We start from the raw sequence: 12,596 nt of genomic DNA on the forward strand, positions 1-12,596 counted from the left end.
TATTTATTTTTTTTTATTTTTATTTTCTTTGTTGTTGATGAACAATATACTTTGTATTCAATTGGTGATTTGTGAAGGGCAAAGAATGTTTTCATGTGATGTGTGCAGTGTGCAGTGTTTAAGTGCATACTTAAAAAAAAAATAAAAAAAAAAAAAAAAAAAAAAAGAATTCAGGGAATACAGTTACAGTTCATTGAAGCTAATTAATGTGTTTCATTCATTTATAATTCATTTTACTATTAATTTTTTTTTTATTCATTCTGTTAGTATTGTACATGACTTAAGTTATACAAGTGCAGACACACATATTTAAAACAAAGTTGTAGTTATCATTTTGATTCAGTGCATGGTGTGAGACCCCGAACCCGGGACTCCAAATACTAGCATAAATAGGAATTAATTGTATTTGGTGAGCTCAGACCCAAGTAGATATTTTTCTTCCTTTTCTTTGATCTGGATTTTATAAACGGGTTACACACGCGCGCTGTGTCCGACTCTCGCTGGAAGTTTGAGCGTCTCGAGCGCTCCACGGAATTAACGGCAGCAGCACGAGCGCGTTAAGCTGCGCGGGGCCGCGAGCGGATTGTCCACCATCTCACCGGGAACATGAACATGGCACTGAACAGGTCGCCCTCTGCCACGGGTGAGTACTAGCCCTGGCACTCCGCTTGATGTTGTTGATGTTGTTTGTGCGCGCGCGCGCGCATTGGTTTCTCTGAGCCAAAGCGAAAATATATTTGCTGCATATATGTGAAATTGTCACTTCAACAAATTCATTATCGCTTAATATTCAACTGTTGCAGATGCATGCGTGTTATTTCATTTAAACATGCATTAAGAGTCAGTTTGTCTGATCTGAAGAAAACTGAACATTTTGAGGGGCACCAAACTGGTCGTTCATGTTAATTGCAGTGAAATCACTAAGGCGCGCGCCATTATTTGACCCTTCAGACGGGCTTTCACAATTTACTACTCATTAACGTCACTTATTGTGTTATAATTCATCCTTTTGCTGTAGAAAACAAAGAAGAGGGCTCAGTGTGTCTGAGGGGGTTTGTATAATTAGCTGGGGCAATAAGCTGGAGCTATTTCAAGCGTCAACTGACGCCAAGTGTTTTAGAAATCAAATGTTCTTTGATTTCTTTTCTTCTTTTTACATTGACGACAGAATATAAATTGTGATTTGATATGAAAGCACTGTGAAGTAAAGGCACACAAATATACTGTTGATGCATGGTTTGGTCAGGTGGTGTAAATGCGCTTAGCTTTCTCTTAAGAGTCATGAATCCCTGTGTTTGTTTACCTGAGGGCACGAGGCATATTTAAGTGACGCTTTAGTCAGGCGTGAGCATATTTGAAAAGACGAGTAGAGGTGTACGTGGCGCTCTTTATGTAGTTAGAGACAGGTTTACAGGGTTTTCAGCATTGACGCACAGCCTTCAATTATGTTGCTGTCCTTGGTGCTGAAAGGGTTTTCATTCCATTTCAGTTTCAAGCAATTTATTGGCATTTTTGTTTTGCATGCAGTGAAGGTGAATGAAATTGACATAAAAGAAAACGATTAAAAAACAGCAATATACAATAATTTCAGCAAGATATTAATAGACATTAAAACTTAACTTGTGAATATCCCTTTCTCTAACAGAAAATTGGAACGGGGCTCCCGAGCGCATGCGTGTTTCAGCCATGAGGAGTGAGTCCTCTTCAATGCAGAGTGAGAAACTCCGCTGTCTTGCCCGAGATATCTCTGAACTGGGCCAGCAGGGCATGGCCAGCAGTGGGCATGATGCCAGCGACATTGCCGAGGACACGGTTGGTGGATTCTCTTGACTAATTCAGGAATTATCATGAAATGTTGTTTATTATCAAAGACAGGCCCAAGATAGACACTTTATGATCTCTTTTATTAAATTAGTAGCTAACATTATTACATTAAATAATGGTTTTAGTTAAATCAGTAGTTGATGCATATTAAAATAGTGACATTGCATATGTTATATACATCTTCTCCATGGACCCCCTGCAGTACATTTACAGACCCCCAGGGGTCAACTGACTTAAAGACAAGTCAAGTTTTTAATGTTGTTTATATGTCTATGTGGTGTTTTTAATATGCTTCGTGACAAACCATGTGCAAATTCATGAGTCAACACCATTGCTGAGTATTTCCTTCTTAAAACTGCAGGGGAAATAAGACAGTCTCAAACCCGCGGTTTGAAATCGCTGGTGTTTCTGACGTCACAAACTGCCTTGTAACCAATCACGTCAATGTGCCGGCAGGCTTTAGCAGATCATTTACAGCAAACAACTTTCTGTTGATCATGTAAAAAAATCATGTAGATTTAGTGATTCAAAGCATTTGTAAGGATACTGATTGTTAGAAGGCAGCTGTCTGACTCTGACAAGGTGGTTTGTGTAACATTAGCAACACGTTATTAGCTATTTGACAACATAGTCAAGTAAAACTCTAATTATATTAATAACAGTTATGTGTCCGATGTGATACCATTGTGCAGCGTTTACCTCAGTAAGTTGCCCGAGTTGATCTCTGAACTGGTGTGAGCGAGTGGGGGCATTGCTAATTTGCATATTCATTGACCCTGTATATTAAATGAGGCAATGGTGTAGAGTTACATTCAAGCAAGGCATGAAGAATTTTTTTCACAGAAAAAAAAAAAAAACGTTTAAATATGTAATTTTGGTGATCGAAGATGAGTTTTAAGGGATACAATTATTGACTACAGGGGGACTTTAAGGTGTCGGAATATTTTCAGATGTTGGTCACAGAAAGATTGTGGGATGGACCCACAAGTAATTATCACTAGATATCAGCACAAACTATTGAAAATCCCATATCACTACTGGACAGTTATTGTTAGATTCCAGAATCCATTACAGGAAAGCACCTCCCAAGATCAAAACATGCTTCATTTTCATTTTTATTGTATCATATTGAATACAAAACATCTACTAATTGAGATCAGTTTAATATTCGCAGCAGATTTGCCCAGTTGTAAGCCTATTTGTGTTTATATTCCAATGAACTCTGATTATTGTAAAGTTCTTTAGCATACAGTAAGAAATTGCTCCCACAGACACTAATATTACAACCTTAAAATTGATAAATTAAAATATGCATTAAGACTTTTTAATTATGTATTTTGTTTTTATCATTAACATTAAATTTAAAAATTTGATCTGCATAAATTTTACATTTATTTATATATATATATATATATATATATATATATATATATATATATATAATATACATATAATATACACACACACACACAATGTAAAAAAAAAATCACAAAAAAAAAAAATCACAATGTAAAAAATAATATGTTTTATAAGTTCCTTTTTGTCATTTTCATCTTGGGGAAATATATATTATCGTATATATTTAGAACATAACATTTTTAGGGGTTGTTCCTGTAGTGTTGAGAGAGCATTATGTAAACCACATTTGGCAATTTCAGCTGACGCGCTTATCTATTAATTTGCCAACCACAGGGATCGTCCTAGTTATGCACCTTGCTCAAAAAGCAGAATTCTAATCAAACATGAGTATGACATAAAACATCCAACTGCTTTGAACCACCAGCCAGTGATCAGTGGATGACCCAGATCCTCAGTTTTTTGCTGAAACTGCCAACTAAAGGCTATGCAGCTTTGAGAGAGCTCCAGGAATCTGTAATGCACTGCCTTTCTCTGTGAAGCCATGCAGATGTGTCTAGATGTTACTGCTTGTGTGTGTTTTCAGGTGGAGCCAGGCCCTGGTCCAGGAGGAGGGCTGTGTTTTGCAGACGGCCAAAGAAGAGTGGACTACGTTCTTGTGTATCACTGCAAGAGACGTCAGTTCCAACACCGCCTCTCTGTTGTCTCTAATGGTAACGTGCCATCTCAAAGCCCCACCCCTTCACGCAGGAGTACGAAGGGCGAAATTTCGGAGGCGGTGCTGGAGGCGGGGCTTGAGATGGAACCCGCCAATGGACTAAAAGATAAAATCAGGGAGGAATTTGAAAGAAGACTTCAGGAGGAAGGCTTGGAGATTGAACATGACAAAGAGGTTTGTGTGTATGTTATAGTTGTCAAAAGTACCGACTTCGGTACCTAGTCTCTAGTGAAATTTAAAAAAATGTGACACTTTGAGCGCTGTTGACCTCTGATTGGCCATTGAATTCACACGCTCAACAGATAATTGGCTAACAAATTGATAGGCTACAATGATCAACGCTTCAAAAACATGTTGAAAATAGTCATCAATGAAGCTCTTCACTAAGCGCTTACCCAGATACACAACGGGAGCATTTAAAAACAGGCGTCTATTGCGAACCAGCCTGCTGATAGATGCCTGGTTTCAAACGCTCCCGTGCGTTGATCATTGTAGCCAATCACAGATATATCCGATGAGCATGTGAACACAATGGCCAATCAGAGGTGTTTACGAATCCGCTCAACAACACTCAAAGCATCACATTTTTAAAATTTCAGTACTGATTAGTACCGAAGTCAGTACATTTGACAACTCTGTATGTGTATGGTTATGTTCAGAACTGAATACTAGCTCACTGCATACTACACAATATACTGCCTATTATTTTTAATTCTTAAATAATATGTGAAAAAGAATGCATTATGCAATATACATTTTTGTCATATGATCTCATTAGATACATATACTCAGTTATATACATATAAAACTTTGTGGTCAGTAAGATTTTTAAAATGTTTTTGAAAGAAGTCCCTCACCAAGACTGGATTTATTTGATAAAAAATACAGCAAAGACAGTAATATTGTAAAATATTATTACAATTAAAATTATTTGTATTAAAATTTCGTATTTATTTTAAAATCTAATTTATTCCTGTGATTATTTATTCAGTCACATGATCCTTCAGAAATCGTTCTAATGTGGATTCAATCTTGGATTTGAAAAGAACAGCATTCATTTAAAATAGAAATGATACATTTTTTACATTAAACGTATCCTCGTTGAATACATTTGTTGGGTTTTCTTGGGGGGGTGGGTTTTAATTGCTGACCCTAAACTTTTGAACAGTAGTATATGTAATTTCACAAGTGATGTCCAGTTATCATTTTGAAAATTAAAAGGGGCTGTTTTTCTTCTTTTTTTTTTCTTTTTTTTTAATATAAATATAAAATTTACACAAGTGTAAAATGTCTTAAAATTCAATTAGTTCAAATAAGTCAAGCAAAAGGTATAATCATACTGTTACTTCCAGTTTATTTATCATTTGGTTATGGAAGTTGAAGTGTATTGTGGAATTCAGTGTTTTTACAAACATAATAGGCCAGTAAACATAATAGTATGCTATCCCGAACATAGCCTATGTGTGTTCTTGTCTGGCCATGCATGTCTCTATATCAGTTTCCTGGGCAAACAAATCAATGTATCATCATCTCATGTGTTGAGCCATGAATAATCAGGGATGAGCTCAGTTTTGAGTACTAACAGAATGAGCACAATCAAAAGATTCCCAAGGTGACCTTGGAACTTAGGAATTGGAGACCCAGTTTAGAAAACCCCAAACCCTCCCACACTAAGAAAAGTCTATCTTGTTTAAAGGGGGAGCTAGTTCTCATTTTCAAGCAATGCGGCATATTCTAATACTAGTTAACAGCTGCCAAAAGCATTTTTTTTTCTGCAGTGCCGCAGTAGTAGCCCCCAGGCAAGACATTTGAGAAAGACACAACTGTGGTTGTCAAAACTAATGATCGGTTCCCCCTGCATCATGGATTTTCCCAAGTTGAAGCAGGGAGAGCTTAGTATTTCTGAATAGGAGTAGATTGGTTGACTCATGCAGCTTTTTCCCACAAAAATAGCTTATACTCAGGAAATACCCTCATGAATCCAAATATAGTTCTTATTATTATGCAGGTTTGAGTAAACCTTAAATTACACTACATGCTATATGGGTGAATTATTTCGAAAGAAATGTCCGGAAATTTTAATTATATATTTAACTATATTTTGCATAAGAAACCCATTATTTAATTAATCAGTTAAATAAATTAAATTCAAAACAACAAATACTACCATGCTGTATACTTGCAAGTATGTTGCTTATTGCTTAGCTAACTATAATCAATTCTAAACCGCAAAGGCATGTTCCTATGTTTTATGTCTGTATAGATCTAATATTGGCCCCAGGGTTCATTTAATTTAGCATAAAGATTGACTGATGAGAGCAAAATCCTGAGTGAAAGCTGTGACGTGGGTGTGTTTGATTGTTGGTGGTGTGATGGTGGTAGATCAGTTCTGTTATGTTGGTGTGGATTAAATTTGAGTGCTGCTGTCTCCATCCCAAAGGCAGATTATGGTTGATCCTCATTGCCAGAGGTGTTTGTGTTTGATGTGTTTGTGTGTGTGTGTCACTCATCCACGCTGAATAAGACCATTTTAGTAACAGCTGCTTCTTATAGACTCTGTGTGTGATTGCACCTCTGCTTGTGTTAATGAAGACTGCTAAATGACCTTTATCTTGAACTACATTTTCATTTGCATCCTGCAAACCAAAATGACATGAACTGCATTATGCAATTGTGCTTTACTCTTTAAACATATGCCGTTTCTTTCTATCATCTTCTTTCAAGATGAGGACAGTCCGGTTTACTCGTCTTCATGTTCCCTGGTCTGTTCTCAGTCGTGAAGCAGAACTTCTTAAGATCAGAGTGCCCACTAAAAAGGTGAGTCACTTTCTAATAGAAAATCATTCTAAAATGGAAACAAACACATAAAAAGGCTGCATTTGAGAATAAAATATAAAGCTGTGATGCAGTGTGTTATAATTTGTGACACTTATAAAGCTCTCGGGGACCTAATTTTGAGTCTGGTCTCTCTCAAACAGGCACACAGAAAACATGTATGGATATACAGTTTACATGTATGCATTTGACAGAACCTTTTATCCAATGCAACTTATGTGTTCTCTGGTAATTAAACCCACAACCTTGCTTTGCTACAGTACTGATCTTTATATTGAACTTTTGTTCATGAATTCACAGGAAAGATTTCCTAAGATTACTTATAGAGTAAAACACAAAACACTGATCATTAAAAGTCTAAAATGAGAATTTTTAAAGAGAAATGACAGAGGATCTTGAGTTTGTTGCTCAGTCCTATTTGTTTAAACATACTCTCACCTAAGCTTATGCTACTCCTACATCCTACGTCATACGCCGAAACTCGACTCTCGTGAACCCGTGGACAGATGTTTCCAAAGTCTATAGTCTAAGTTATAGTCTATAAATATGGATATTTTTCTTAGAAAAACGCATCACTTCAGAAGGCCTTTATTAAGCCCCTGGAGCCGTTTAGCACAACCGTTTCAAAACTTATGAGAACTTTCAAAAACTTTTTAAAAATAGTGTATTTATTCATAAATATCATGAATTGATGATTACAAATGTATTTATATATTAAATTAACTTCTGACATTTTGTCAAAGCCAGTTCATAATGGCTCTACAGACTTATTTAAAATCACCTTTTGTTTCTAATTATGAATTTTAAATTATTTTGCTATTTCAATATGTGTAGTGTTAGTTTTTAAACCAATATATTGAAAATAAAGTAGAATATGAAGTTTGACCCATTATATTGTGCTGAAATCTCACTTCTAACTAACTGCTGACTGACCTGTTGTTCTGACACAGATTCAAACTGTCATGCTGCAATGCTTGGTCTCTTCCAGTCTAGGCACAATATCAGGATATTTCACGTTGCATTGGTGAATGTAAAGGTGTTGAACACCAAACAATAATCATCAGAGCAAATATGCAAAACCAGAACCTTACATTTGTGGTTCAACGGATCACAGTTCGGATCATATTACGGTTTATGAGTCACGGATCGGATAATTTTTTTTGGATCAGCAAGAAAAAAAAAACATTTTGGGGGTGTGGGGGTAACTGCTTTCCATTTATTACTTAAAGGGATACTCCACCGTTTTTTCATATTAAACTATGTTATTCCCTTAACTAAGACGAGTTGATACATACCTCTCTCGTCTCAGTGCGTGCTCTTTCTCGCGGCGAAACTTTGTTAGCACTTAGCTTAGCCCAGTTCATTCAATAGGGGCCAAGCAGAGAAGCTACCAAACACCTCCACTCCTCCCTCTCATTTCCGTCAATAGAACCAACGTGACTTTTACAGGAGAGGGAGCGGGGGCCGGTGAGAGGACTTTTCACGAGTGAAGATATTACTGCTCCAAGTCAAAGTGCTCCCGAGCACTTGCTATGGTATTCCGCCATACAATATAGTTATCCATTTTACACGCTTAGAAAAGCACAACGTTTTGTTTTGTGTCACCGTCCTAGGTCGAGTTACACTACTCGAGTAACTGTATTTAAATAGGGAAAACGTGGAGGTGTTTGGTAGCTTCTCTGCTTGGCCCCTATTGAATGAACTGGGCTAAGCTAAGTGCTAACAAAGTTTCGCCGCAAGACAGAGCGATTTAGTGCACGCACTGAGACGAGAGAGGTATGTATCAACTCGTCTTAGTTAAGGGAATAACATAGTTTAATATGAAAAAACGGTGGAGTATCCCTTTAAAGCACACTTTAAGTAATCTGATACCACAGCAAAGACTCCTTGCCTAACTAATAAAGTTCAAACATTATTAAAGACAAGTGGACAGTCAGTAAAAAATAAGAACAAATACACTAATTACAAGCATAGATAAACACAATATACAAATTAAGTAAGGTCTAACTGTAGTATTCATTTCAGGTAAAGAAATGTAATACTTAAATGTAAAATAACACTATAGTGTTCACTGTATACATTTAATATAGTTTAATATTTGTTAAAGCTGTGTATTGTTGTTTGGTTAACATTAATGACATATAGACAACAGCAGGTATTTATAGGCTGCTGTAACTTTAAGACCTAGTGCACGGATCCAACATAATGATACACATCCGATTTCTTTAAGACCTAACCAACTGTGTTTACAAGAATACTTGATGAGGCGGGTATTTTGACATATTTGTTTGTGTATGTGTCCATCCAAGTGCAAGGAGACATGAAATTTGGAGTTTGCGTGCTATCTGAAACGCGCCTCTCTCTGTGTGCATGCACTTCGGGTGACAGATAGCAGCATGCGAGTACCAAATTAAGTTCTCTTTTGCCTCCTCTAGTGCTGGAATGGTTTAAAATCTATTGAAGGTGTAAACTGGCAAGACAAAACATTTAAATGATAAACTTTCACTCTATGGTGGTTAAACTTGCACTCCAGATCCAATTAACCCCTATTACATATATTACATATACATATGTATATATGCATGTATAATTTATATAGGTATGACTTGACATTTTACTGCATATTGCATTGACCAATAAGCTAATGTCAATGATAAGAAACCATTCTTTCACTGGTGTCAGTCCAAGCAGTACAGACTTCATAGTCACCCCAACTATGGACACTGGCACAGCCCGTGAGTGTCATGTTTTTTCGTGTTAAGAGCTTTGGCTCCATGATCGTCTTTGTAAGTGCTCCGGGTTGGCGCGGTCTAAGAGCAGTTGTAATGCCAAAAGTCAATTCTCAAAGTCTAAACACTGCAGAGGAAAAAAAAAGTGATCTGATTATACTGTCAACAAGCCGATTACTTGTAAAATGTTTTCAAATTCCTGCAAGGGACATTTGTCATATAGGCCGCATACTAAGATGATTGTTAGCGTTGTGTTTCCCCATACATTTAGATTTGGCTTTCATCCTGAAAGAATGATTTGTCCTTTGAGGTTGTGAGTTGTATTGAATGATATAATCTGATAATGGTGGATTAGCTATTGAAACATATGGACCCACATCCTACATGTGCTTCTGTTTGCCTTCAAATCAAGATATTCCCACTCTACACTTGTGGTGTCACATCATCTGACCCTGCTCTCAACTCTTAGTGTGTCTCGTCTGTCTTTAGCTCTGGATATAAATGGAGTAATCTCTCTTTAATTTCAGTTCCCTTATGCTTGTTTTTCCAGACGTATCGACTGAAAGAGAAGACGGGGCTCATAAGCTCGTTTTGGACGAAGATCAATCAGCCGTTCCAGCCGGGCGTACCAGAGCCCCAGGACCCACGCACACGTGTCCTATCCCAGCCGTTCAGCAGAGACAAGCTACACCTGTGAGTGCCAGCGCTTGCAGACAGCCAGACTATCATAATAGCGCATTTACAAATGGTAAACCCACACATTGGCCTTATTGTTTTTCTTTTTTTATTTTGCAGATTTGATATAAAGTCAAAAAACAGCTTGTTCAGCAATGCAATACGAGGTCGAATTGTGAGTATCGAACCCATAAATGAAAATTATGTTATTTATTCACCGTTATGTCATTGCAAACGCACAAAGGAGACATTTTGAATGATCCATTTTTCTCCCCGTACAGTTACAAGAATTGGGGACTGGAGCTTTCAAGCTTCAAAAATGACAGAAAAGCACCATAAAAGTATCATAAAACTATACCAATTGTGCCATACAATAGCAGACAAAAATGTATATCAGTGAACTCGAGAATTATTCATTCAGACCAGTTTTGTAGGCTGATTTACTGAAAAGAACAATTTTTCTATGAATTAGACATTTGCTAATGGACTCACATGAACATTCCCAAGAGAACTAAGATGAATATTAATTTAATGACTTAACTGGTTAAAGGGATAGTCCACCCAAAAATTATCCCATGATTTACTCACCCTCAAGCCATCCAAGGTGTATATGACTTCTTTCAGACAAACACAATCGGAGATATATTTAAAAATAACCTGGTTCTTCCAAGCTTTATAATGGCAGTGAATGGGGGGCACAATTTTTAATAAAGGCCTTCTGAAGCAAAGCGATGGGTTTTTGTAAGAAAAATATCCATATTTAAAAATGTATAATTTAAAATATCTAGCTTCCGGCAGCTGACTGTACGCATACTGACTAATGCCAAAAGAGTAACCCTTGACGCTATGTATGACGTAGGATGTAGTAGTAGCATAAGCTTAGATGCCTCTCGTGATTTAAACAAATACGGCTGTGCAACAACCTCAAGCTCCTCTTTTCTTAAATCGAGATCCTCCGACATTTCTCTTTAAAATTTCTGGTTTTAGACTCCTTATTTGTGACTGGTGTTTTGTTTTGATCTATCCTCTGTGCTTTTGTCATTACATCATTACATGTGTCGGGTCAGGGGTTACTCTAGGTATTAATCCCATCGCTTCACTTCAGAAGGCCTTTATGAAACCCCCAGAGTCATGTGGAGTATTATACCAATAGATGGATGCACTTTTTTACTTAAAAATTGGGCCCCCAATTCACTGCCCTTGTAAAGCTTGGAAGAGCCAGAATATTTTTTAAAATGTCTCTGATTATGTTTGTCTGAAAGAATATAGTCATATACACATAGGATGGCTTGAGGGTGAGTAAATCATGGGATAATTTTCATTTTTGGGTGAACTAACCCAAAGTTATTTAGGTTATATAGGTTTTATAGTCATTTTTGGTCATTTGGTCCAATCCTCATTCACCTTCATTATATTGAAAGAGTAGCCATGATAGGACAAAATTGGACTTTAATTTAATTTGAATTTATCTTTAATTTTTTGAAAAAAATGAACACTTTTAGTCAGCAAGGATGCATTAAATTTCTAAAAAGTGACAGTAAAGACATTTATATTACAAAAGATTTCAAATGAATGATATTCTTGTGAGCTTTCTATTCATCAAAGAATCCTGAAAAAAAAAATATATTAAGCACCACATCAATGTTTCTTGAGCAGAATATTATAATGATATCTGATCATAATCAATAGTCGATAATATCAAGGATCATGCCATCAAATATATTCAAATAGAAAACATATATAAATTATAATAATATTTCACAATATTACTGTTTTACTGTATTTTGATCAAATAAATGCAGCCTTGGTGAGCAGAAGTGACCTTTTCAAAATGATTAAAAATCCTTACTGACCTGAATTTTGAACGATAGTGTATTTTTGTGTTGTGTTCTCACTCGCAGGTTTATGAAATTTTGAGGCGCACAGCCTGCACACAGACCTGTCAAACTATGGGTATGTTCCTGGAGATGCAGTTGCAACAATTTAAACAATTGAACTAGACTCTTTTAAATTGGATTGTTTAACTAACTGATTTAGTTTGTTTCATTAATTATTTTTACTACATATATTGAAATTCTCTCTGATTTCTGTCTCAGGCATTTCGTCAATGCTAGCCAAAGGGGTTTATGATTCCGCCTTCCCTCTACATGATGTAAGTGTTGCATTTTACCTAGTTTATTTGAAGCTGATTTGTAATTTGTCTGTTAGTTTAGTGTAAATGTGTGATGAAGTTTGGGTAGAGCTCTGTGTGTGTTGTCATTGCTGCAGGGAGACTTCGACAGCTCAGAAGATAGAGAGCATCGCAACGACAGACAGGTGAGTCCTGCAGCTTGCTCTGATTGGATAGCAGTGTGTCATATGGTGACATTTAGCAGCTTATTCCAGTAAGATGTGTGTGTGGGTCTTTGTCTAACAAGATGCAAAGAAAATGGGTTTTGTAATAGAAAAGCTTAATATGA

The 12,596-nt window shown here is 36.5% G+C and overlaps 1 protein-coding gene across 1 annotated transcript in view; it reads left to right on the top strand.

Moving 5' to 3' along the window:
* Positions 1–445: 445 nt before the first annotated feature.
* ano2a (anoctamin 2a) overlaps positions 446–12,596 on the top strand; it is a 33,487-nt gene continuing 21,336 nt past the window's right edge. Inside the window, exons 1-9 of the mRNA XM_067389979.1 lie at positions 446–643; positions 1,646–1,812; positions 3,767–4,072; positions 6,623–6,715; positions 10,013–10,155; positions 10,258–10,312; positions 12,039–12,090; positions 12,234–12,289; positions 12,406–12,453. Of these exons, the coding sequence (XP_067246080.1) occupies positions 607–643; positions 1,646–1,812; positions 3,767–4,072; positions 6,623–6,715; positions 10,013–10,155; positions 10,258–10,312; positions 12,039–12,090; positions 12,234–12,289; positions 12,406–12,453 (957 nt within the window). The 5' untranslated portion in view covers positions 446–606. The remainder of the gene's footprint in view (positions 644–1,645; positions 1,813–3,766; positions 4,073–6,622; positions 6,716–10,012; positions 10,156–10,257; positions 10,313–12,038; positions 12,091–12,233; positions 12,290–12,405; positions 12,454–12,596) is intronic.

The sequence above is a fragment of the Chanodichthys erythropterus genome, chromosome 7, assembly GCF_024489055.1.
Source record: "Chanodichthys erythropterus isolate Z2021 chromosome 7, ASM2448905v1, whole genome shotgun sequence".
Lineage (NCBI taxonomy): Eukaryota > Metazoa > Chordata > Actinopteri > Cypriniformes > Xenocyprididae > Chanodichthys > Chanodichthys erythropterus.